Source organism: Trichosurus vulpecula, chromosome 8, assembly GCF_011100635.1.
Source record: "Trichosurus vulpecula isolate mTriVul1 chromosome 8, mTriVul1.pri, whole genome shotgun sequence".
NCBI lineage: Eukaryota > Metazoa > Chordata > Mammalia > Diprotodontia > Phalangeridae > Trichosurus > Trichosurus vulpecula.
The window spans coordinates 136561293-136587799 of NC_050580.1; the positions used below are offsets into that span (position 1 = coordinate 136561293).

At 38.4% G+C, this 26507-nt stretch overlaps 1 protein-coding gene across 1 annotated transcript in view; it reads right to left on the reverse strand.

The window, feature by feature from the left end:
* Nucleotides 1-26507, reverse strand: part of IGF1R (insulin like growth factor 1 receptor) — a 382582-nt gene that overhangs the window by 31521 nt on the left and 324554 nt on the right. The window contains exons 7-13 of the mRNA XM_036734372.1: nt 25943-26069; nt 21257-21495; nt 17614-17781; nt 17062-17266; nt 6760-7046; nt 5561-5697; nt 4796-4955 (exon numbers count right to left, since the gene is read on the reverse strand). Coding sequence (XP_036590267.1) covers nt 4796-4955; nt 5561-5697; nt 6760-7046; nt 17062-17266; nt 17614-17781; nt 21257-21495; nt 25943-26069 — 1323 coding nt within the window. The remainder of the gene's footprint in view (nt 1-4795; nt 4956-5560; nt 5698-6759; nt 7047-17061; nt 17267-17613; nt 17782-21256; nt 21496-25942; nt 26070-26507) is intronic.

Below are 26507 nucleotides of genomic sequence, written 5' to 3' on the forward strand. Positions count from 1 at the left end.
CTGGAAGGCAAACTAACAGTAAGATCTCTCAGGAAAAACTAGAAACAAAAAATCCTAGCTTTCTTATTGGTGTGTGATCAGAGGACGGTAGTCATCTTTCTTTCTAAGTAAATTAAAAAAAAATAAGGCATTCTAAAGTAGTGAAACATCTGAATGGGAGAAAGTACTGTATCTGCATTTTAATAACACTTAGGGTAGCTACGCAGCACAGTAGTAGATAGAACTTTCAGCCTGAAGTCAGGAATACCTAGGTTCAAATCCAGCCTCGGACCTTACCTGTGTGACACTATCTCAGCTTCCTCATCTGTAAAATGTGGATAAAAACAGCACCTACCTCCTAGGGTTGTTATGAGGATCGGATCAAATGAGAGAATATTTGTAAAGCTCTAAGCATGGTGCTTGGCACAATGCAAGTGCTTGATAAATCACACTTCCTACATTCTTTTAAACAAATATTTCTAAAATCTAAATCCTTATTTTCTTTTTTTTGTTTGTTTTTGTTTTTGGAGGGGGAAGGCAAGGCAGTTGGGGGTAAGTGACTTGCCCAAGGTCACACAGCTAGTAAGTATGTCAAGTGTCTGAGGCTACATTTGAACTCAGGTCCTCCTGACTCCAGGGCTGGTGCTCTCCTCATTGCACCATCTAGCTGCCCCTTAATCCTTATTTTCCTCTCAAAATTGGCTCCCTTTTCTCACTTCTCTATTTCTGTCAGTAGCTTGTCACTCATACTTTTAAGTCATGCTGTCACCTTTGTCTACCATCTACTTCACCTTCCACATCCAATAAGTTATGAGCTCTTGTCAGTTTCTCATCTAATCAATTAACATGTACTTATTATTTAGCAATATCTCTGTAGCTGCCACTTCATCTTTAAACGTACTTTAATCGCTATCTTTTTTTAAAATCATCTTTTCTAAAACTGCTGCCTCCTCCCTTAGAGAGCTAGCCTTTCTAATTAGACAAGTTTTTAAAATGAGCAAAAAAAGGAAATTCAACAAAACTAACCAAGAGTCAAATAAGTCTGAGAACAACTTCCAAACTTCCCCTACTCCAAGAAAGAAGGTTGAAAGAGCTTTTTTTCATCTCTTCTATAGGGCCAGGTCATTTTAATCAGTGTTCATTTGGGGAGGAAGGGGGGAACTGGCTGTTGTTTCCATTTACATGGTTGCTTGTAGTCATTATGTATACTTTTTTTTTTCTGGTTTTGCTTATTTCACTCTGCATCAATTTGTCTAAGTCTTCTCATGGTTACAGAATTCTTCTCATGAATTCATGAATTGTTTCTTATGGCACAATTATTATGTATTACATTTGTGTACTATACTTTGTTCAGCCATTCTCTAATCAATGTTGTTCCTTCCTTTCCATTCCTACTGTTACTAATTTAAACTGACCTAAATTATTGCAATAATTTCCTAACTGGTTTTCCCATCTCCATATTTTCCCTCCCTCTGATCCAGGGATTCTTAAACTTTTTTTTGTCATAGATTTTGACAGTCTAGTGAAACCTATGGACCCCTTATCTGAATACTGTTTTTAAATGCATAAAGTAAAATACATTGGATAACAAAGGAACCTAATTATATTGAAATAAAGATGTAATATTTTTTCCCATCCATCTCATCAAGATCCCTCGAACTCTAGCCACAGATCCTCATTTTCACAGAGTATCCCCATTCCTGAAATGCTCTTCCTAATTAATTTTTATTTCAACTTCCTTAGTTTACTTTAAATCTAATATCCCACTTTCTATAGGAAGCCTTTCCCTATTCCCTCTGATTCTAGTGCCTTCTATTAATAATCTCTCATGTTTATACATAGTTGTTTGTATGTTGTGTCCTCCATTAGACCATGAGCTCCCTGAGGGCAGAGACTGAGTTTTACTTTTCTTTGTATACCCAGCACTCAGCATGGTACCTGCCACACAGTAGACATTTAATAAATGTTTACTGACTGCCTTAGGAGTTCTATACACCCCAGGTTAAGAAACGCTATAATAATCCATCCCTCACAGAAGGAAAAGATTTCCCTTCCTTATGCACTATTCTCATACTGTCACTCCTCTGCTCAAAATTTTTCATTTTGCAATCCTTTGCCACCTTATCTCCTGCTATTCTTCAATAAATATCCTATGCTCCAGGCAAACTATCCTACTGCCCTGGCCTTATATACATCCAATGGTTTTCAGTCTTTCTTTGCTATTACTTTGGTCCATAATTATGCCTGGAAGCTATGCGAACAACATGTTACCAGCTCTGCCTGTCTAGAGCTATCCTGAATGGGCCTACTCTTCCATGAAACCTTCTCTGATCTTCTCTATCCAGTCAAAACTGCCCTTTATCTCCTTAAGTCTAACTTAGCACTTTGTAGTGTTTTTCTCTTCCATGCAGATTATAAATCGGGTGATGTCAGGGATCACTGTCTCATTTCTTCTGAAGCAGGGACTTAATAAGTGCTTGTTGGATTTAAATCATGCCAGAATAATAATATTAACCAAGTACTTCAGAGTTATTCTATTCTTTGCTTTAAGACAGGTTAGATAGGCATAATAACCATCCATTATTACTAATATATGGTTCAGTTCTAAGGCAGAAGAGGCTGCCATTTACACAGTGCTGAAAATATCGATAGTTATCAGAGAGTTAGCAGGGTTTTTTCCTAGGTCTTTTCCAGAAGATGTTTTGTGTCATTTCTATCACTTGTATCAATGGTCAAGTTGCACTGTGTTCTTTTGAGGTTCTACGTTTTAAGCAGGACATGAAGAAAATGGAACATGTCCACAGGAAAACAACAAAATGTGTAAAGGTCTACAAAACTGGCCTAAGACAGTCATCTATGAGAAAAAGCTAAAAAACCTGAGACGACTTAGACTGGAGAAAAGAAGGCTGAAGGGTAATTTAACAGTATTCATAAAAAGGATTTTTATAAAGAGAAGAGCTGCCAATAAGGCTCCATCTCCAGTGATGATTAAATGACACTAAACTTTAATAACAAAGATTTTCACTTGACATAAGGAAAAACTTTCCCAACAATCAAACGGATATGTAAGATGTCCCCTTGGAGTGCATACGCATTTTTATCAGGGAAGGCACTCCTCATTCTCCCATCCCAGTCTGATACTCTTAGGGTTACACGGCTCTGTCATGAAAATATTGTGATATTTTCATTTTAATGGGAATAAATAAGGCTAGATCAAAATGAGTGTTTTGCACTACAATAAATGTGTTTTGCCCAAATACACAGGAAAAACATGTTTCACTATGAATCTGAATTTCCCATTCCTTAAGAAAGCTCTGGCACTTTCTTTCTCTGTGGATAATAAACAGAACACAGATAAATTATTTAGGGAAATTTATATGATCACTGTGAAGGGTTTGGAGATACTAGAGCTGATGACAGGTTAATGGTGGAACCTTTTTCATTGGCTAACTTAGGTTAGACAACTTAGGTGTCAGAACTCAATAAAAAGGTCAGGAGATGAAAGCAAAATGAGTGAAAAAAGATTTTAAGTTACTTCCACGTTTGTAATTCTAATATACCTTATTTTTCTTTTCACGTCAGATGGAATCCTCATTTTCAATGACCAGATCACTTATTTTGATAATGTTATTTGGAAATTCTCAAAGAGTACCAGTTAATGCAACAGGCATCTTTTGAGTTCTTTTCTTAATGCTTAAATCAGACCTTATCTACTGCACTGACCAAATAGAATCATGGTCAACTAGAGGACCATAGTTCTACACTCTCCAAATGCTACTTTCTATGAGAAGTAACATTAAACAACTGGATCCCAAATCAAATAACCAGTGAATATGACAAAAAATAATATAAAAAGTGAAACAACTAACATTCAAACTGAATATAATGGAGGAGTCTAAGTTTTATCAAATAAAACATCAATTTGTCTAGGTCAACCAATGGGTACCTATTCAGTGCCTACTATATGGTCAGCCTCATGCTGGGTATTGTTTAAATTTTTTTCACATTCTTTCTAATCATGTTATTTGTCATCATTTAATTATCAGGAATCATGTAGAATATTTAAAAAGATTTCTTTCACTTGTAACACGTCTTTCATATAATTTCATTATCACATTACTATGTGTCCTAACTTGGATAGCTGTAGATAATAGTGCTAAGTGTTGCTATGTTACTTATAGTAGCCCTAACAGAAGTTCCAATAAGGATTCTGGGGCAGGCTACTTATTGCAAGGCTAATTCAATTTTTTGTGAAATGCCTTCTTATATAAATTAAGTTCTAATGAAGGGATCAGCAACCTAGACGTGTCAAGGAGGCAACTTGCTAACTTGCTTTGCTTCTTCTCCCACTTCAACATGACCCTAACTTCAAAAAAATCAACTGAGAAAAATCTGTCCCGTGTCTTCAGGAGTCAGTGTTCAGCACTGCTTCTTTCCCCCTCCCTTTTCTAGCCTGCCCCACCCCCACCCCCCATACACACACCAGAAGAACAAGAGATAAACCCTTGGCACACGACTTCAGACAGGTTGTTGATGTAAATCTATGATTACTACCACAATTGGGGCAGCAAGATTGCTTAATTGATAGAGCAGTGGGCCTGGAGTCAGGAAGACCTGAGTTCAAACCCAACCTCAAGACACTTACTAGTTGTGTGACCCTGGGCAAATCACTTAATCTTTATTTGCCTTAATCTCCAGGAGAAGGAAATGGCAAACCACTCCAGTATCTTTGCCAAGAAAACCCCATGCACAGTATGGTCCACAGGGTCACGAAGCCTTGGACATGACTAAACAACAACACTACCATGATCCTTACGTTTGGCTGGGACATAGAAGAATACAGGGTCGGTCCATGATCCATTCCCAGAAAGAGAGGTGGCCTGAACACGGGCTGAATAGTTCCCAGGGTTCAGCCGTGTAAGCCTGGCCCCTCCAAATTTCCTGTATTCCTGTCTGGAAACACATTCCCGCTGATCCTAAAACAAATACAATAGTCTGTATTAGCTTTTCCCAAACTTTTGTGAAATCAAGCTTTGTGAGTCTTTTAAGCAAGTGCTGCTGTCTCAGATTTCCATCTCACTGGTGACTTCGGCTCTGTGAATGTGTCCTAATTCCCATCTCCCTCTGAATCAATGTTCAATAAAAGGGGGAAGGGGAACAGAGAAAATCATGGAAGGTACAATTCTAATAATGGCTCTCCTCCTGTATAGATGACTGTAACATTATCCAATATTTTACGAGATAAATACAAGTTTGTTTTAAGCAAGTGGATTTCATGTCCAACTAGAAAAATCTCTAAAAGATTAGTGGGGGTGGGTGGGAGGGGGAACCAACCTTTGGATCAGTTACCTATATCCCAAAGTTATTTTCTGGCATTTTTAAAATTCAGGAATTAACTAACATGTCTTACCACCTATTTTTCCCTTTCCTTTGCCCAGTTTAGGGGAGGGCATATAATAGTATTAAAAAATTTCTTGATTTTAATTTTTTTAATTTGATAGTAAAAAAAGAGTTCCAGACTAAATGATACTCATCTGATGCAAGCATAAGAAAAGGAAACAGAACCCCGTCCAGATCTTACCTCTACTTGTTGACCATACTTTATTTCATACATTAATATCAGTCCATTGGGATTTTCAGGTTCTGACCACTTCAAGTAGACAGTATTATCTGGTCTTGGTTCCCACAGTACCAGCCCAGGAATATTATCTGCTCCTTCTGTCAAACATTTCCAACAAGTGATAAAGAAGAGAGACAAACATCATACTTAGATGAAGCAGTTATAATAATAAATTATCTATACTTAATGTAGAATTCTCCAGAGAGCTAAATGGCCTATGGTGGGAACTGCTAAGAAATGAATGGTTTTCAGAACTGAGCACGTACTGATAGACTGAAAGATGCCATCACACAAAAGACAATCTCATTTTTAGTTACAAGACTCTTATCAACTAAAGTATCATTTGGTCCTCTTAAGGTGAGGGGGGAAGAACTAATAACTAAATAAGCTCTGTTTTCTCTTTCGGCTGCTTTTTATTTGAGGGCAAAGAATTGGGATAAGAAAGTCAAGTACAAACAGTACAGTAAAGCCTCATTATTTTGGACTCCACTAACTTAGACTATGCAAGAATTCACAAGGGATTGAGCTGAAGTTTACCTTGGTATTAACTACGAGAAAAAAAGGCTTCCTAAGCAAACGAATAATGTAAATAAAATTACATGAGGGTATTTTTACCGACTGAAAAGAAGGGGCCATTTTCAATCACTTCGGTAGTAGACACAGGGCATAGTGTCTTGGCCATATTCTATTAACTAAACACTTATTAAATACCTACTATGTTCAAAGGGACTAAGGTAGGAAAAAAAGGTACTAAGATAGGTATAGGGATACAAGGACAAGAAAATCCTTGCTCTCAGTTTACATTCTACTGGAAGAGGGGAGGAGGAAGTAGGCTACAAAAATGTGTGGAAGTGAACTAAATTAACTACAGAACAAACAGGTAAGCACTGCTTAGATTGGTAGTTTGATATACTAATGACAAGTTGTTATTTTCTTCTTATCTATCTATCCATTAAAGTAGGACCCCAGCTACGTCACAGACTTCACTAGCTTCCTTCTGATGTATGTATGTGATGGTAAAAACAAACCAAAAAAACTCCTCCGATTCTTTAAATATAGTCTATAATTCAGAGTTATTAATTCAGACGAGCTTACTAATTAGTTTTAATTAGCAAGATTTAATGATGTTTAAGAAGAGCTACAGCTACATCGGCTCATACCTGCTGGCATGGTCCTTGCAAAGACAAAGTTAGAAGCACTGCAGCCAAGAGTATCAGCTTCATGGTTGCAGCTATGAATATCAATTCGGTACAAAGTAAAAGGCCTGAGATGCGAAATTAAAGTCCTCTCTTTATTATCCACTCTGCTCTCATAGAATGGATATTCAGATTCAATCTCTTCCGCGTCTGACATATTGGTGAAGTGATCTGCCATCGTGGTGTTCCTGTTCCGACTGGGCAACGTGGAATTGGCAATCTGAAAGACATCTCTACGCCTCCGCTCGGGTCTGCATGGAAAAGAAAAGCCTGGCTTTAAAAAGCTTCTACTTTGTTTGCAGAAACAACTGTAAGTAAAGTATCAAGAAGAACCATAGTGGGCTAACACAAGAAAAAAAATCCATGTCTGGTTTAGGATAAAGTCAATAAAGTTCACAAGCCTTGTGCCATGACCTATGCTAAGTGCTGGGGATATAAAAAAAGGTAAAAAGCCCCTGCCCTCGAGGAGCTCACAGTCTAAAGGAAGAAAGAACATGCAAATAACTATGTACAAACAAGATACAGACAGGATAAACTGGACATAATTTCAGCTTTAAGGGATACTGGGAAAAGCTTCTTGCAGAAGGTAAGATCTTAGCTGGGACCTGAAGTAAGTCAGGAAAGCAAAGAGATTGATATAAGGAGGGAAAGCACTTTAGGCACGGAAAATAGCCACTGAAAATGAAATCTAGGGAGATAAAAAGTAAATATAAAGATAGTATTTTATATCACCAGATAGGAAAAGGAGCAGTAGAACAAACTGGGAACCTCTTCTTTTTTAAGCTTAGATTTTATATTCTCAGACCTGGAAATCTCAGGATCTTTCCACTACACCCACAGGAGTTACCCAAACACACCCAAAGGCAAACCTGCCCTTACGTCATCACCTGAGCATGCAGAATCCTTTTCATGTTTGATTAGAATGATACTGCCATCTGGTTCACAGACCACACAATTAAGCATTAAAGGCTAAAAACCCACTAGCTATATCTCATTAAAATTCATTAGAAGGCCAGGAGAAAGGCTGGCAGGAGCCTTAGAACAACAGGCCTGGTCCTAGATGGGTTAGAGATGTTCAACATGAGGAGACAAGAGGGCACTCAAGTGTTTCAAAGACTTTTATTTTACCCTTTATTTGGCTCCAAAGATGAATTATTGGGAAAAAAAAACAATGCTCAATCTCAAATTAAAATGTGTACCTGTGCTTGTAACGATAATTTTTTAAAAATACAACTGGGAGAGCATATTTTTCTAAAGAAGTAAACAAGGGAACAGCATCTGAACAAGTTGATGAGAGACAAAAAGCTAAAAGATGGGATTGATCCTAATTTTGATTTTAAGGGAAAACTGAGTTCTTTGGCTCAACCATCTGATCCCTAAAACCCGAATTCTAACATTAATATCAACAAATAAGAACATAAAATACATGGGTTAAAAAAAAAGAGGTAGAGAAATAGCAACCTGTGTTGTAACCTCAAGGCACACTGAGGCAAAATACCGCTGGGCTGGTTACTATCGATCAGTTTCCAGCATCATAGAAAGAATAACAAGTGAGGGTAGAAGAAAGAGAATGAATCGTACTCGGGAAATAATTTTAAAGATCCCAAGAAAATGGTGGTAGGGTGTAAGGGGAGAGAAACCAGAAATCCACTTATTTTCTGGTCCAGGGCAATTTCATACATGAAATATGAAACAACAAAGCAAAAGCAGGAAAACTTTCAAATGAAGAGGAGGATATCCCAGGAAATAATTTATTTGTTTATTCCCCCTAAATTTGGCTAGCATCTTGTTGACACACACTTAACTCTAAGGGGAAAAAAACAACCGAAGTTTATGGAGATGGGAGAGGGCCTGGGAGGTGGGATATTAATGATTTCCTAGTCTACTGTTCAGACTGATTCTACAGTAGATAGTTTTTATTCCCTGCCTTTTTTGCTATAAAACACTGGGCCCCCCATCAAAATCAGAAACAGGCCAGGGCAGGATGATGTCACAGTACAGATGTCTTCATTTCTAGCAGACATAAAACCACAAGGTTAAAGCTTTATGTTTATGTACTGTACTCTCTTTCAAAATATCATGGGGTGAGGGGAGGCACCCACAAGATGAAAAACAAAACCCCATACCCATAAAAGAGAAAAAGAATAATAGGTAGAAGGCAAAAAATCCAAGTTACTGCTTAAGGAGGCCTGAGTTCACACATAAAAAATTCGCCTCTCGCCTTCTCTGGAAAAAACAAACCACACACGGAATCGTTACATCTACAAGTAACAGGATGCCTACGTTTATCCCATGGAGAAATCTCACCATGTCACAACCTCACATTTACTTGCTACTAAGAGTTCTTACAGTCACTTAGTAGTTTAGTGATTTACAAGGCTGGTATCTTTTGTTTATCATAGATCAGAGTTTGTTGAAACAATACAAAGAAGGAAAACAACATCTTTCAGGAAATTCAGCAGAGATGGAAGAAACAGGCTGACATGAAATAAAGTCTTTATAAACCTATCCAAATAACATAACCTACAGTAAATATTAACCAAGTCATCTGCCTTCTACCCTCCCTGACAAATCCCCATAGGAAAAAGGATATGCTTTTCAAAACCTAAGATGTCAGAGAGTAAAAAAAAATGCTGGATTTTTTTGAAAGGATACTAGCAAGCTTAAAACATTTACTGCCAGAAAGCCAGCATCCTACTTTGGAAAATATGCAGCTACTATTCTACTTTAAAACATTTTGGACAACGTTTCAAATGATAACTCAAACTAGACTGGTGTTAGTCCAAAGACTAAATAAATAGTACTTAGAATGACTGACAGGCTTTAAAGTAATTTTTAATGATTTAAGTTGCAAAACAGAAAGCTCTCCTCTATGATTCAGTCTTGTTCTGTCATTAGGACCACACCTGACACCCATAACTTTGTTACAACTTGCACATACTGAAAAGTACAAGGGAAAAAGTAAGTTTTGTTCTCTCTTCCCCTCCTGTTTCTGCCTTCATTATTTCTTACAAAAAAAAAAACCCAAGCAATTTTATATTTCTTTTTAGTTGGAGGAATAAATGTCTGAACTACAATGGCTGAAACTGCATATCTATGTACTGTTTAATATTAACTGAGCATCACTATAGTACACAGAATGAAATCTGATTGCTTCATAAGTAACAAATGAGTAGGAAGACTCCTTCAGTTATAGTAAAGAATACTTTTTTTTTCCTGGCTCTTAGGGACTAGGAAAGTAGGTAGAAACAGCTGATGAAATCATCGTTCAGGAATATCTCTCTTTGTCTACCTAACTTTACCTACAGAAAATGATTAGTTTATAATTCAGTATCCCCACAGGCACTATATAAAGGTTGCTTTCCCATAACTTTTCTTTGTCTCTTGTACTTTCCCCTCACTTACAATTTGTGAAAAAAGGTAGAATACGGGGAGTTTCTGCATTCATCAAAAACGACTTTTTTGTGTGGTAAGCACTCAAAATATCGAGCCCTCTGGCATCCATACTGAACAGTATCCTTCTCACTATGAGTGGAACAAATGGATCCCTATTCTTGCTGACCATCAAACCACCAAATTCATCTCATTCTGAAGCACTCCATATTGTGAGGATGGTCACTGCCAATCTTCAGGAAGTAAATGTGAGTGCTAACATGGAATGTCACTGCAATACCCTAAACATTGGCCCCGCAGGCCAATTATTGTCCATTAAAACAGTTTACCAGTGAATAAAATGGAACTGCAAAGATCCAAATCACTGAGTTCAGGAACTGCTGCTTTACAATGACCTGCAGAATGTCTTCTGATACCAGCTTTAATTGCACTGGATAATCCCTTGAGTCCATGGGACAGATGTAAATACAAAAAAGGTTGATTTGGAAATGGCATTTTCCCTCCCATTTATGAAAGGTCTTTATTTCTTGCTTCTTATGTTTTTAAGGAAGACTGGTATCTTAGAGTCATAGTTCAAAGGGGCTTTAGAAATCACTTAGACCATCCATTCAAAGTTACTGAAGGCACTATAAAATATTTGGGAGTCTATTTGCCAAGACAAACCCAGGGCCTATATGAACATAACTATGAAACACTTTTCATGCGAATAAAATCAGATCTAAATAAATGGAGAAATATCACTTGCTCATGGTTAGGCCGAGCTAATATAATAAAAATGACAATTCTACCTAAATTAATCTATCTATTCAGTGCCATACCAATCGAACTACCAAAAAATTTTTTTACCGAGCTGGACAAAATAATAACAAAATTCATTTGGAAAAACAAGAGGTCTAGAGTATCTAGGATATTAATGAAAAGACATGCTAGAGATGGTGGTTTAGCCACACCAGATATTAAACTGTACTACACAGCAGCAGTCATCAAAACTGCCTGGTACTGGTTAAGAAACAGGGGTGTGGATCAGTGGAATAGGATAGGTACACAAGTAGGTGAAATCAAGAAGTTTAGCAATCTACTCTTTGATAAACCCAAAGAAGCCAGTTTCTGGGCTAATAATTCACTATTTCACAAAAACTGTTGGGAAAATTGGAAAATGGTAGGGAAAAAACTGGGCATAGACCAATATCTTACACCATATACCAAAATAAAGTCAAAATGGGTTCATGATTTAGGAGTAAAAGTTGATACTCTAAATAATTTGGGAAAGCAAGGAATAGTTTACTTATCAGATTTGTGGAAAAGTAAAGAATTCATGACCCAACAAGAGATAGAGAGCATTACAAAATGCAAAATGGATAATTTTGATTATGTCAAATTGAAATGTTTTTGTACAAAAAAAGCCAATGCAACAAGAATTAGGAGGGAAGCAGAAAATTGGGAGAAAATCTTTGCAACTAGTATCTCTGATAAAGGCCTCATCTCTAAAATATACAGGGAGCTAAGCCAAATATATAGGAATACAAGCCATTCCCCAATTGAGAAATGGTCAAAGGATATGAACAGGCAGTTTTCAGAGGAAGAAATTAAAGCTATCTACAGGCATATGAAAAAATGCTCTGGATCGCTGCTGATTAGAGAAATGCAAATCAAAACAACTCTTAGATACCACATCTCTCCTGTCAGATTGGCTAAAATAACAAATCAGGAGAATGATAAATGCTGGAAAGGATGTGGGGAAATTGGAACATTGTTGCATTGCTGGTGGAGTTGTGAGCTGATCCAGCCATTTTGGAGGGCGGTGTGGAACTATGCCCAAAGGGCTATAGAAATGTTCATACCCTTTGACCCAGTAATACCACTTCTAGGGTTGTATCCCAAAGAAATCATGCAAGCCGGAAAAGGACCCATATGTACAAGAATATTTATAGCAGCTCTCTTTGTGGTAGCCAAGAATTGGAAAGCAAAGGGATGCCCATCAATTGGGGAATGGCTGAACAAGCTGTGGTATATGAAGGTGATGGAATACTATTGTGCCATAAGAAATGGGGATGATGCAGACTTCATAACAACCTGGAAAAACCTACACGACATAATGCTGAGTGAGCGGAGCAGAGCCAGGAGAACGTTGTGCACAGCCACAGATATGTGGATTCCGTGAGGACCAACCCTGACATACTGCGCTTCTCTCAGCAACCTAAGGGGCAAGGACAACTCCAGGGGACTCACGATGGAGAATGCTATCTTCATTCAGAGAAAGAACTGCGAAGTTTGAATACAGACTGAGGCACACTACTACATGTTCGCCTTTTCTGCTTCTCTTTTGTTTTTGGTTTTGGGGTTTGTTTTTTTTTTGTTTTGTTTTTTGGTTCTGTTTCTTCTTTCTCATGATTCATTCCATCGGTCAAAATTCTTCTCCACGACTTGACTAGAGCATAAATTAATTCAATGCGAAGTTATACATGACAGTTATATGAGACTTCATGCCGTCTTGGGGAGGGAGGGGGGAGGGAGGGGAGAAAAACTGGAACTCAAAACTATGTAGAACCCTGTGTGGTAAACTAAAAATAAATAAAAAAAAAAAAAAAAAAAAAAAAAAAAAAAAAAAAAAAACGACTTTTTTGTGTGGTAAGCACTCAAAATATCGAGCCCTCTGGCATCCATACTGAACAGTATCCTTCTCACTATGAGTGGAACAAATGGATCCCTATTCTTGCTGACCATCAAACCACCAAATTCATCTCATTCTGAAGCACTCCATATTGTGAGGATGGTCACTGCCAATCTTCAGGAAGTAAATGTGAGTGCTAACATGGAATGTCACTGCAATACCCTAAACATTGGCCCCGCAGGCCAATTATTGTCCATTAAAACAGTTTACCAGTGAATAAAATGGAACTGCAAAGATCCAAATCACTGAGTTCAGGAACTGCTGCTTTACAATGACCTGCAGAATGTCTTCTGATACCAGCTTTAATTGCACTGGATAATCCCTTGAGTCCATGGGACAGATGTAAATACAAAAAAGGTTGATTTGGAAATGGCATTTTCCCTCCCATTTATGAAAGGTCTTTATTTCTTGCTTCTTATGTTTTTAAGGAAGACTGGTATCTTAGAGTCATAGTTCAAAGGGGCTTTAGAAATCACTTAGACCATCCATTCAAAGTTACTGAAGGCACTATAAAATATTTGGGAGTCTATTTGCCAAGACAAACCCAGGGCCTATATGAACATAACTATGAAACACTTTTCATGCGAATAAAATCAGATCTAAATAAATGGAGAAATATCACTTGCTCATGGTTAGGCCGAGCTAATATAATAAAAATGACAATTCTACCTAAATTAATCTATCTATTCAGTGCCATACCAATCGAACTACCAAAAAATTTTTTTACCGAGCTGGACAAAATAATAACAAAATTCATTTGGAAAAACAAGAGGTCTAGAGTATCTAGGATATTAATGAAAAGACATGCTAGAGATGGTGGTTTAGCCACACCAGATATTAAACTGTACTACACAGCAGCAGTCATCAAAACTGCCTGGTACTGGTTAAGAAACAGGGGTGTGGATCAGTGGAATAGGATAGGTACACAAGTAGGTGAAATCAAGAAGTTTAGCAATCTACTCTTTGATAAACCCAAAGAAGCCAGTTTCTGGGCTAATAATTCACTATTTCACAAAAACTGTTGGGAAAATTGGAAAATGGTAGGGAAAAAACTGGGCATAGACCAATATCTTACACCATATACCAAAATAAAGTCAAAATGGGTTCATGATTTAGGAGTAAAAGTTGATACTCTAAATAATTTGGGAAAGCAAGGAATAGTTTACTTATCAGATTTGTGGAAAAGTAAAGAATTCATGACCCAACAAGAGATAGAGAGCATTACAAAATGCAAAATGGATAATTTTGATTATGTCAAATTGAAATGTTTTTGTACAAAAAAAGCCAATGCAACAAGAATTAGGAGGGAAGCAGAAAATTGGGAGAAAATCTTTGCAACTAGTATCTCTGATAAAGGCCTCATCTCTAAAATATACAGGGAGCTAAGCCAAATATATAGGAATACAAGCCATTCCCCAATTGAGAAATGGTCAAAGGATATGAACAGGCAGTTTTCAGAGGAAGAAATTAAAGCTATCTACAGGCATATGAAAAAATGCTCTGGATCGCTGCTGATTAGAGAAATGCAAATCAAAACAACTCTTAGATACCACATCTCTCCTGTCAGATTGGCTAAAATAACAAATCAGGAGAATGATAAATGCTGGAAAGGATGTGGGGAAATTGGAACATTGTTGCATTGCTGGTGGAGTTGTGAGCTGATCCAGCCATTTTGGAGGGCGGTGTGGAACTATGCCCAAAGGGCTATAGAAATGTTCATACCCTTTGACCCAGTAATACCACTTCTAGGGTTGTATCCCAAAGAAATCATGCAAGCCGGAAAAGGACCCATATGTACAAGAATATTTATAGCAGCTCTCTTTGTGGTAGCCAAGAATTGGAAAGCAAAGGGATGCCCATCAATTGAGGAATGGCTGAACAAGCTGTGGTATATGAAGGTGATGGAATACTATTGTGCCATAAGAAATGGGGATGATGCAGACTTCATAACAACCTGGAAAAACCTACACGACATAATGCTGAGTGAGCGGAGCAGAGCCAGGAGAACGTTGTGCACAGCCACAGATATGTGGATTCCGTGAGGACCAACCCTGACATACTGCGCTTCTTTCAGCAACCTAAAGGGGCAAGGACAACTCCAGGGGACTCACGATGGAGAATGCTATCTTCATTCAGAGAAAGAACTGCGAAGTTTGAATACAGACTGAGGCACACTACATGCTCGCCTTTTCTGCTTCTCTTTTGTTTTTGTTTTTGGGTTTTTTTTTTTGTTTTTTTTTTTTTTTTGGTTCTGTTTCTTCTTTCTCATGATTCATTCCATTGGTCAAAATTCTTCTCCACGACTTGACTAGAGCATAAATTAATTCAATGCGAAGTTATACATGACAGTTATATGAGACTTCATGCCGTCTTGGGGAGGGAGGGGGGAGGGAGGGGAGAAAAACTGGAACTCAAAACTATGTAGAACCATGTGTGGTAAACTAAAAATAAATAAAACACCTTTTAAAAAAAAAAAAAAAAGAAATCACTTAGACCAATTCCCACATCTTACAGATGGGGAAACTGATCTTCAACCACTTAGACAAATATCAGCAATGTTACCTGCTGCATTTCAAACTCTTTGCTGCTCATCCTTCGTTTTCAAAGGGGACCAATGACATCATGGTGTGGTGTCCTGACTTGTGCATGAATTGGATTTAAGTGAGGCAGAGTTATACAAAGTTGTCTGCCTCATTCTCTCTTTCAGAATCACTGAAGTCCAGTGGTAAGATAAAAGTCAAGACAACCAGTGATGGCCTGGGATATAACAGATGACCTTGGCATCTTTGATGTTTGACTAAAATCTAAGCCAGAGGTGGGGAACTTGGGGCCTCAAGGCCACATGTGGCCCTCTAGGTCCTCAAATTTGGCCCTTTGACTGAACACAAACTTCAGAAAACAAATCCCTCTAATAATAGGATTTGTTCTGTAACCTTAGACTCAATCAAAAGGCCGAACCCAAGGACCTAGAAGGCCACATGTGGCTTAGGCTGCAGGTTCTCCACCCTTGCTCTAAGCACTCCACATTGCCTGCTTCAGTCACCTTCATGGCCGTTGGAACAAATTATTCTCATCTGCCCATTCCACCAAGGTTAGTCTTCACATGCTTGGGATAGCTCAAAGGCAAAGTGACTAATGGTCTCACAAATAAGCAGTCATACAACTAAAGGGCTCTTCAAATTTAAAAAAATCCTGTCAGGATTGGCCATGGCATAAGAAAAAAGAACTAAAATGAGCAAAGGAGAAAGCCTACACACTCAGAGTCAATCGGTCAGTTAACAATCAATCAGCATTTATTGTTTCCTATGTCCCAGCACTTTGCTAAGCCCTGAAAATACATAGGACGGCAAAAAAGACAGTTCTCATTCTCACAGTGCTTATAGTCTAACGAGGGAGACGACACACAAACAACTACGTACAAACAAAACACATACAGGATAAATTGTAGATAATCAACAGTGCTAAAGACTGCTCATTGACTCAGCTGCGCACAGGCGTTGGTAACTGGGTTTCACTAGAAGGTACTATAAGATTTTTACTTTAGTGCAATTCAGTAGGTGCCCCCCGACTACTTTTTATGGAATGGCAGTTTTTATAGAACAATCATACTTAACTCCTCAGGTAACATGCGGAATAGCAACATCCTGAACTTCCTAGGAAAAAATGGGCATGTGGCCCAACTTCATATCCCTTATTCACACATCCCTCGGTCACTCTACTGCTCTTTGCAGTTGCCCTTCTACTATTCCCAGCTGCCAGAAGCAGAACAGCAGGATGTAATAAGGAAATAGTTTTATTTGTGATGCTTTCATTTGTAAGGCTGGTCTTCAGTACTGGCTCCCAAACACTAAAGGAAGGGGTTCCCTTTGGCATTTACTTAACTTCTGAAACTCTGACTTTAATCCTCACACTCAACATTTCCTCCTTCTTTTCCTGCCCCCACAGCCAGGGCTTATTTGCTTTCACAATATGTCCACTTGACTAAACAGTTTGCTGCTCATTCCCCTTCCCCTGCCCCCAATCTTTCTGGTTTTTGATTTGTTTTTTTGCTCTCCAGTCTCCATTATATCGGTGTTCCATGACCAATTCTTTCACCCCCCAAGTGACTTGAGAACCAACGTGTATCACTGTGGATCTCAGGAGTCCCTAGAATCACTCTGTGAGTCCCTACTTTAGAGAGATACCGAAAGTATGAATCAGACCTGGGTACAAAGATGGAGTTGTGCAGAAAGTTCTCAAAGACTTTTCTGTACTCAGCCTCTTCTTTCTCTGCTTGCTTCTCAGCCTCAGTCTTAGGACAAGCACAGCAAGGTCCTTTCTCCCCACCACAGACTTCGGTTTTCGGGTTTTCAGTAACCTCTTCGACATCAATGGTGCCATCGGCATACTTTCTAATAGGAACTTTGTCTTTTCAAAAAAGGGAAAGAAAAACAGAATGGATGGAATAGTTAAAACATGTGGGTGTGTATATATATATATATATATATATATATATATGTGTGTGTGTGTGTGTGTGCGTGTGTGTGCATATATACATATATATATACACACACACGCATATATATATATATTTAAATTGTAAGGAAAAAAGACCACTGACAACAAGGATAAAGAACTTAGCTTTTATCTTTCAACTAGAGGTTTAAGAAATTACCTGATATGTATGGCATAAAGGCCTTGATATTTTCAAATGAAGGGGACTGACATATACAGGTCTCAACATCTTTTGGGGGTAACACACTCAGCATTCTTACCTTTGGAGCAGTAATTGTGTCGGTAGAGGTAACTATCTTGAGGCTGCCGCTGCCACCTTACTATGTAGTAGGACAAGTTACCATTTGGGAGGGAAGGAGGATTCCACTTCACTATTAGCTGGGAGGATGAGTTAGATGCTGAAATTACATCCAAGGGAATAGAAGGAACTGGGGGAAAAAAAGTAAGCACATGTTATAGCACGGGGACACATCTCACTGCCAAACTAGCACAAATGCACGCAAATACTATTTCATATGAGACAGACAAATCATGGGAAAGTTGACCACCAGGTGATGACATTTTTTAGCTATGGTAGGTTACAAAGACCACCTTACATTAGGCATCTAAGTGATGCTATAGCTGGACTTGGAGTCAGGAAGACCTAAGTCCAATCCTGCCTCAGGCACTTGGCTGTGTGACCTTGGACAAGTCACCTGACCTCTGTTAAGCATCAGCTTACTCATCTAGAAAGTGAGGACAGTAATATCACTTACCTCACCAGGCTGTTGTGAGGCTCAAAGGCCATAATAGATATATAGAGCTTTGCAAACCTTTAAGTGCTATGTGCATTATTACAGGATTTGTAAACATCAGTGGAAGGAGTACACAGACCATCAAAATTAGATTCTTTAAGTATTAAAGGATGCCCAAAAGAAATAGACCTACACATTTGACTTTTATAAATAAAAATGCTGCAAATCTCATGATTAATGTCAAAAGAAATTTAAAAAACCCAACATCTCAATTAATGACTGTAAAATCAAAGTCTTTATGAACATTCTAAGTTTGACTATAGTTAGAACAGATCTGGTTTGTTTAAGTAAAATGTATGCAATGTAAATATTTAGTAGTTATATGTAATAAGACTATGTGAGGTTTTTTTTGTGAGCAGGAGAAGAAATTACCAAGAAGTTTACGCTATTTAATTCCAAGATTTTATAGAGGCGTTCGGGGCTTGGGGGGTGGGGTGGGGGGCGGGTGGTGGTGCTGGGGAAGAGAATCTAATGACAGCATTCTTAGCAGACTTTCAGAGTTGCATATTGCAAATGAATTAAAATGAAATTATTAGTGCAGATTTAAACCATAAGGGAAGATATTTAAAAACACCATAAACAACTTGTGAGTTTTTGAGAGTAAGGACTAGATCTGTGACTTCACTGCAACAGGGAACTCCAAGATAATGAAACTCTCTCTTCTAATATAGGTTATTGGTCAGTTTCTCTGCACTTGAGAGTTTTTCTTGGAGAAGTACTTAGATTACAGAGAGGTGAAGTTCCTTGCTAAAAATTATAGGATCAGTGTGTCAGAGGCAAAACCTGAGCTGAGATCTTTCTGGCTCTGAAGCTGGCTGTCCATCCACACTCCATGCTGCCTAACTTGAAAGCAAAATTAACGTGGGTATTACAAATATCTGTTTTATACTTATTGTCAAGTTATGTCACATTAAGAGAATACAGTACCTTATGGTTATCCCTGGCAATAGGTGTGAAACATTTAAGTGGACACATGAAATATAAAGCTAATCCAAAAATTAAATTACAGTCAATAATCACAAACCTTTTCCCCTAAAAACCTTTAATTTTTAGGAGCTAGCAGTACAGATATAGAACTGATTTGAGGATCTTTTTTTTTTAACTTTTACCTTTTCATAGTGATGTCAATAAGTAAAGATGAAAACAGAGAAAAGAAGAAGAGGATAAGAAAAAAGAAGATATAAAAATCAGGGGGAAAAATCCATCAAATGTAAAAGCATCCCTAAGTAGGAGCTAAATTTTCAAATATTTTACAACTGATTTTGAAAAAGCAATATTACTAACCAGGAAAATACTTAACTCCAGGCAAGTCATAGTAATTTGGTTTAACTTTCTTTCTCCTGCTCCCCCCATTTTCTTCACAACCCAAACCCAAAACTAACTTGGGCAGAAAAGGAAGGCTTGGCCCATGTGGCCCCCTGTGAAAATTTGTTCTAGTTGGAGTTTATTTTTAAAAAGAAAAAGAAAAACACCCAAAATTTTGAAGTTTCTTCCAGAATGCAAGTCTCTCTCACTCTAAAACACTTAGCAACATTTTCATCCAGCACATTTTTAAAATTAGAAGAGGATGGCCAGCTCCAGGATACTTTAAAAATATTATCATGCACACACAAGGTTCTGTACACCTTCAAGGCATGATTCTTTGGGGAAAGGATATGACTAACACTAGCTTTTTTTTTTTTTTCAAAGTAAATAAGACCACTTGATACTCAGCCACATGAGGGTTTCCAAAAATAAGTATTTCAAAAACAAACAACTTATCCACACATATTTCATATGATAGATGATGCAAAACAGCAGATACCCGAGGCAAAGCGCCAGGCATTTCTTTATCCCTGCCGTTATCCATACATACCATTTCTGAAAGATGGCAAGACAAAGTACAGCAATGAACAGGCTCAGTTTCCTCAAGTGCTAATACTTTATTTTCATTTTTATATGGAGGAAGGAAAGCACCTTCACTGAAGGTGAATAAGCATCCTTTCCCCTGGCTCTGCGACATTCCAAGATGAGCAATTTACCCCATAAGGATCCATATGGCTCACTCGCCACCTTTCGGGCAAAAAATGTAGTTCTTGCATGGCACGTCACCATAACCCACTCATCCTTCCACTACTTTCTGAAAACTGGATGTAAAACTTTCATCATAGCGTTTCATCTCTGTCAGCTGACCTAACCCAGGTGGCTAATAGGCAGATGGAAGAGGAAAGGAAGAAGGCTTTATATTTGTAAGCCCAAACTAAAGAGATTTCTAAAAGGCCTATCCCCTCTAAGCCATCCTCTATCTGACCTTCACTGCTACTTAACATTCTTTTGTGGAACTTTGTGGAAGCTTGCAACAATCACCATGTAACCAAAAATGACCACGTGAATGTGATATTAGAGTTCTAAAAAAAAAAATAAGCTGTGTTTTCCTACTTCTCATGTGCTAAGCTGGCTTCTAGATATTTCCTAAAGTAAAGAGACCAAAATTTCTTACTCTAGTAAGTACTTTCTAAAGTTAGAAGATAAGCAGTGAAAGGGTGGTTTAGAAAAAATAGGATAAAGCCAGTTAACAGCTTCATCACTATTGTCAGTGAGCAATTTGGGCCAGTTCAAAATCTATGATCTTTTGAGCTTACAAAGACACACAATCTGAATACCAAACTGTATATACAAAAGGGATATAATGAAGATGGGGCTTGGCCGACTGCAAGTTTACATTCTGAGACAAACAAGGAAGGCAAACAATAGATGTTACATATTTTGAGTCCTTCCTTCCCTCCTTCTTTCCTTCCTTCCCTAGGAGGTAACTATATTTCCTAATTGGGCAAATCCTATGGAAAAGATTTGATCATATTGGGATATAAGAGGCTAGTTAAGTACAAAGTGGGAAACTGTTCTAAGTATGGTGGAGAAGGGGTGTTATAGGAGAGAATATAGGGGAATTAGAAGTAGGGAAAAACGTAAGCAAAAGAGTGTAAGGAAGATGGTCAGAGAGTACAAAAAAACCCAGAAAGACTTGTTCCATCTCTAAATCCATTTCTATAATGTCTCTATGTCCCTCTATTGAGCTGAAGGGAGGGAAAAAGGTCTAGCTGGATTTTCTATGATGTTGTATGGTAGATACCTGCAGCTTTGGTACGAATATACACAATTTCACTTTTTGCTCCCCGGATGTGGTCATTCTCCACCATTGTGAGCGTAACTGCTTTGACATAGATTGCATACTGAGTCCAAGGTTTGAGTCCCTGCAGTAAAATTCCAGGTTTGACATCCTTATTTGGAGGGAGGTCCACATCAACCATGTTCCAGCTGTTAGAGCCACATGCATCTTGCCCATCATACTCGGTGACATTCTTGAATGGTCTGAAAAACAATCAATAAAATACAGAGGCATGAAAAGCAGTATTTAGGAGAGCTCTTGGGAGAAAATGACATCAGACTTGCTAGAAGAGGGGTGCTAACAAAATGAGGAGTCAGAGTTTTGCAGCCGAATAAACTAGACCAATATCTCTTGGTTTCACCTTCTTTTCCCACCTACTTAGAGCAGAGAATACCCTTGAGTCAGGTAGAAGACAGAGTTCCCATAATTGCCGAGATAGTCAGGGTATCCTTAGGAATACAGACAATTGCTGTTTACTTCCTTTCCCCATGATAGCAGATCGGTAGCATTTTAAGGCAACTTTTTGTCATCAAGTGGCACCAATAAATTAATTATCAGAGGAAAATATCAGCAATTAGTAAGGACTAAGGGCAACATTAAATGTAAAATGATTTTTCCCCCTCAAGGAAAAGAGAAACTGCTACAAAGTGGCATCTGCAGTTTCACAGCCCCAAACAATTATGAGGCTACAGATTTAGAAGCCTCATGAATTAAGGAACAGTTTATCACAAAAACCCCTAGACTTTCTAAATTCATTTAATTCATTCTGCTGCCCCTTCCAGGTCGGGGGTGGAGGGGAACTTAGCTCTTCTAAATACTGCTTTTCATGCAAGTCTAAGCTAGAAAGAACCATCATGACTGACTATTCTGTCTCTGGCCTTTACCCACCATTCTCACCTTTTGCGGCCACTCCTCGACTTTTGGCTCCCATCGCCTTTCACCTAGACTAACGTAATAAAGCTTCTTAATGGGACTCCCTATCTCTAGTCTTTCCCCTCACCAACCCGCTCTTTACACAGCTGCCAAATAATCCAAGACACAAACAAGTCTACGTCCCTCCTCCCTAATCAAAAACTTCTCGTGGCTCCCTCCTGCCCCATGGTAATATACATATATACGATATATACATAGGATAACGACAGCCACAATTTCTTAGGTGGCACAGGAGATAGAGGGCTGCGTCTAGAGTCAGGAAGACCTGAATGCAAATTCAGCTTCAGACACTAATTAGCCGTGTGACCCTGAGCAAGACATTAATCTGTTTGCCTCAGTTTCTTCATCTGTAAAATGGTGGATAATAATATCATCTACCTCCTAGGATCATGGGGCAGCTAGATGGTGCAGTAGATAGAGCCCTATACTTAGAGTCAGGAAGACGTTCAAATCTAGCCTTACACTAGGCCTGCACAACTTGCAGCCTCTACATTTTTCATACGTACAACATCCTTCACATTTTTCTCAGGCTGCCTGAAATCCTTTGGCGTGCCACAAGTGGCCTGAAGGCCACAGGCTGTGCGGGCCTGCCTTAGACACTTAGTAGCTGTGTGACCCTGGGCAAGTCACTTAACATGGTTTGCCACAGGTTCCTCATCTGTAAAATGAACTGGAAACTGCTTCAGTATCTTTGCCAAGAAAACCCAGAAAAAGGAGTTGCAAAGAGTTGGATACAACTAAAAAAACCTGACTAAACAAACAAACAAAGAACTCCAGGGTTACTGTGAGGATTAGTGAGCTAGTAATTGTGAAGTACTTAGTCTAGTATCTGGTACATAGTAGGTCCTACGTAAATGTTTGTTATTATTATTAATCTGATCTTTCAAAATTCTTTCAGATTCTTCCACTCTATACACACTATGTTTGAGCCAAATTAGACCACCATAGATTCCTCTATCTCAACATGCTGTCTCCCACCTCAGTGTGCTCACAGAGGCCATATCCCACACCTGGAATAGATTCCTCCCTCCTCATCTTCACCTTGAGGCATCCTCTTCCTTCAATGCTCAGCTCAGGTGCCATCTCTTCAATAAAACCCTGATTTTTTTCCTCATGGAAACTGTTCTCTCACTCCTTAAATTTTCCTAGATCTCTTTAGATCATAGATTAAGAGTTGGGAGGGTTCTAAGAGACTATCTGGGGCAGCTAGGTGGCCCCCTAGTGCACAGAGAGGTGGGCCTGGAGTTAGGAACTCTCATTTTCTTGAGTTCAAATCTGGCCTCAGACACTTATTAGCTGTGACCCTGGGCAAGTCACTTAAACTTGTTTGCCTCAGTTTCCTCATCTTGTAAAATGAGATGGAGAAGGAAATGGTAAACCACTCCAGTATCTCTTCCAAGAAAACCCCAATGGGGTCATAAGGAGTCAGACATGACTGAACAACAACAATGCAAGAGACTACCTAGGACAACCCCTCATTGTATAGTTGAAGACACTAAGGCCCCCTGGGGAGATGCCTTGCCCAAGTAGAAAAAGGTAGTAATAATATATCTGTGATTTGAATTCAGATATTCTGACTAGAATTCAAGCAATCCTCTTGCTAGACCACGGTGGACCCATTTACCTTCCATTATACCTTAGGGTTGTTTTTTTTCCCCCCAGAAATGAATAGTGTTATTATTTTTAAAACTATATCTCATTTTTCTGCAATTACAGGTTAAAATAATTTTTAAACATTAAAAAAAAGTTTTGAGCTCCAAATTCTATCCTTCCTGCTTCTTTATACTTCTCTGTTCTAATTGGAGAGTATTTTCCTTGAGGTCAGGACTGAGTCATTTTTAAATTTTGTAATCCTAGTGCCTAGTTCCATATCTAGCATATGCATACATTTATACATACATGTGATATATGTACTTATGTGTGTAAATACACATTTACATATGGAACTATTTGATCTAGAACTGTAATTTCTTCGGTGGTGGTGGTGGGGATTCCCAATATGGAAACTACCTCCACAGATGCACACCAGAAAGTCATCCCTAACTTACAGTCTTAGGGAGTTGCCTGGGACCCTTAGAGGTTAAATGGCTTAATAAATAATTTAGTAAGTATGTTTCAGAGGAAGACTTAAACACAGGTCTTAAATCCAAGACTAGCTTTTATCTACTGTTACCCTACCTCTCAGCATAGTGCTTAGAACCTAATACATACTTAAGAAATCTTTGCTGAGAACTGACTGATCATGTCAAAGCCTTAAGGTTGTTCTAAAAGAAAAAAAAAAATGCGGTCCCTTAAATTAGCAAGTTTAATAACACTACTGTGGTTCTCCACTGTCACCTTGTGATAGACCACAAAAACAGGCAGGCATTTTACTATTTTGGTTTTAAAACAAATTTATAAAAACATTGCTACATTAAAAACATTGCTAAAAACAGCAGACATAATAAAACAACGAATTACAGCTATTACTCGAATATTTTTTATTTATTTTAAAAAAGTTTAACATCACTTTCCAATTATACCCCCCTCTACCCTAAACCCTTTCTTGTAATCTATAAGAATAGTCAAGCAAAACAAATCATCACATTGACCATTTCTGAAATGTATGTAGATCTCATTACAGACCTAGAGTCTGCCATCTCTCTGAGGGGTGGGAGTTTTCTTCCCAGTAATCAGAGACTGATCCCTTCCAATTGGCTACAGCCTTTCCAAGTGGCAAATTATGGAACGGCCACTGTTCTCAATATAAGCCAGCAAGCAAGAAATGGGAGAAAGGGAGTATTTACTGTCGCCACAATTCCTTTACAATGACTAGGAGCCTCAGAGCAAAGAGCCAAGTGATTAAGAGGGTAAGACGATAGATAGGGTGATTGATTAGGAAGAAAGAAAAAGGAGGAGTAAAGGTGATTCTGTAGCTGCAAAGCTGAAGGACCAAAAGATTGATAGTACCATGTGTAGGAATGGTGAAACCGAAAAGAAAAGCCAATTTTGGAGTCCAAGTGATGAATTTAGTTTTAAGTTTATTGAGTTTAAAAGACATGGAGCTTTTTGAGATTTCAGAATGTGAGCAACTAAAGTTTAAAATGTAGACTTGGGAGTCAACAGCATAAAGATGGTGGTAATAGCACAGGAATAGATAGGCTCCCTGAGGGAAAGAGGGAAAGAAGAGGAAAAAGCGTAAGATCAAGCATCGGAGGAAGACCACACTGGGGGTGGAATTATTGAAAGAGACTGACTTAAAGGAAGCATTACATCCCTCAGTGGTCTGTTTTTAAGTTTGGGAGGAGACTTCCCAATGGACCTGAAGGATGAAATATGGCAGACACATCATAGAGGTAAGAAGAGCTTATAGAAATATGATAGTATGGGAAACATAATTTGTTGCATAAATGCTTCCAAAAAGCTCTTTTATCTTTGGATTATTTAAGTTAAATACCTCTAAATATCCACTAAATAATGAAAGATTTCAAACTAACAGTTTTCTGCTTCTGCTTCCAACTAGACTGAGCATTTACACGATGGCCAAAGAGAGCTTGAACTAAGGGCCCTTGAGGATGAAAAGAAGGCACTACAAATAGTAGGGATTTCCCTAGGGCCTTTGCTGACTCACTCGATTTTTCATTCAGCTAACAAACACAACAGGCAAAAGAGTAACCTTATCCACTCTTCCCACTATCTACAGAATGACATCATTAGGCTCTGACCATGGATACTCACGCCTCTTTGAAGTAAACAGTAAAGCTAATAAGATCCCTGTAATCAGGAGGACGATATCGTTGCCATGTTAGCTTAATCCGGTTCTTCATTGTAGTGTTGGAAATGAAATGCAAAACGTCACTTTCACCTGAAGCACAAAGAAATGTCAATTAGTGACAAAATGTGTTTTGTTTTCCACAGACACATGATGATAATTTTAGCACACTGTTCACTGAAATGAGCCTTATCATCAATTTTTACTGCAGTTTCTAGATGGCTTTATTGATACTAACAACTCTTCATTTTTAGTTTAACTCTTAATTCTTAATTGATAACTTCTAGGGTCTTTTAAAAATTGTATTGTATGCTGACCACGTGACCTGGACACATACCTAAGGAAATGGAAGGGCTGCCATTTGTCATACGATCCAGTGTAGTTAGCGACGAACCTGTTCAGTTTGATTTAACTCAAAACAGTGGGACCACTTCAACGTGTGAGAAGGTGACCTTACCTTTCTAACCAATCCCCACTAACATTTGAGCTACCAGTGGGGCTCGATTATGATTAAAACAAATATGTCTGTGC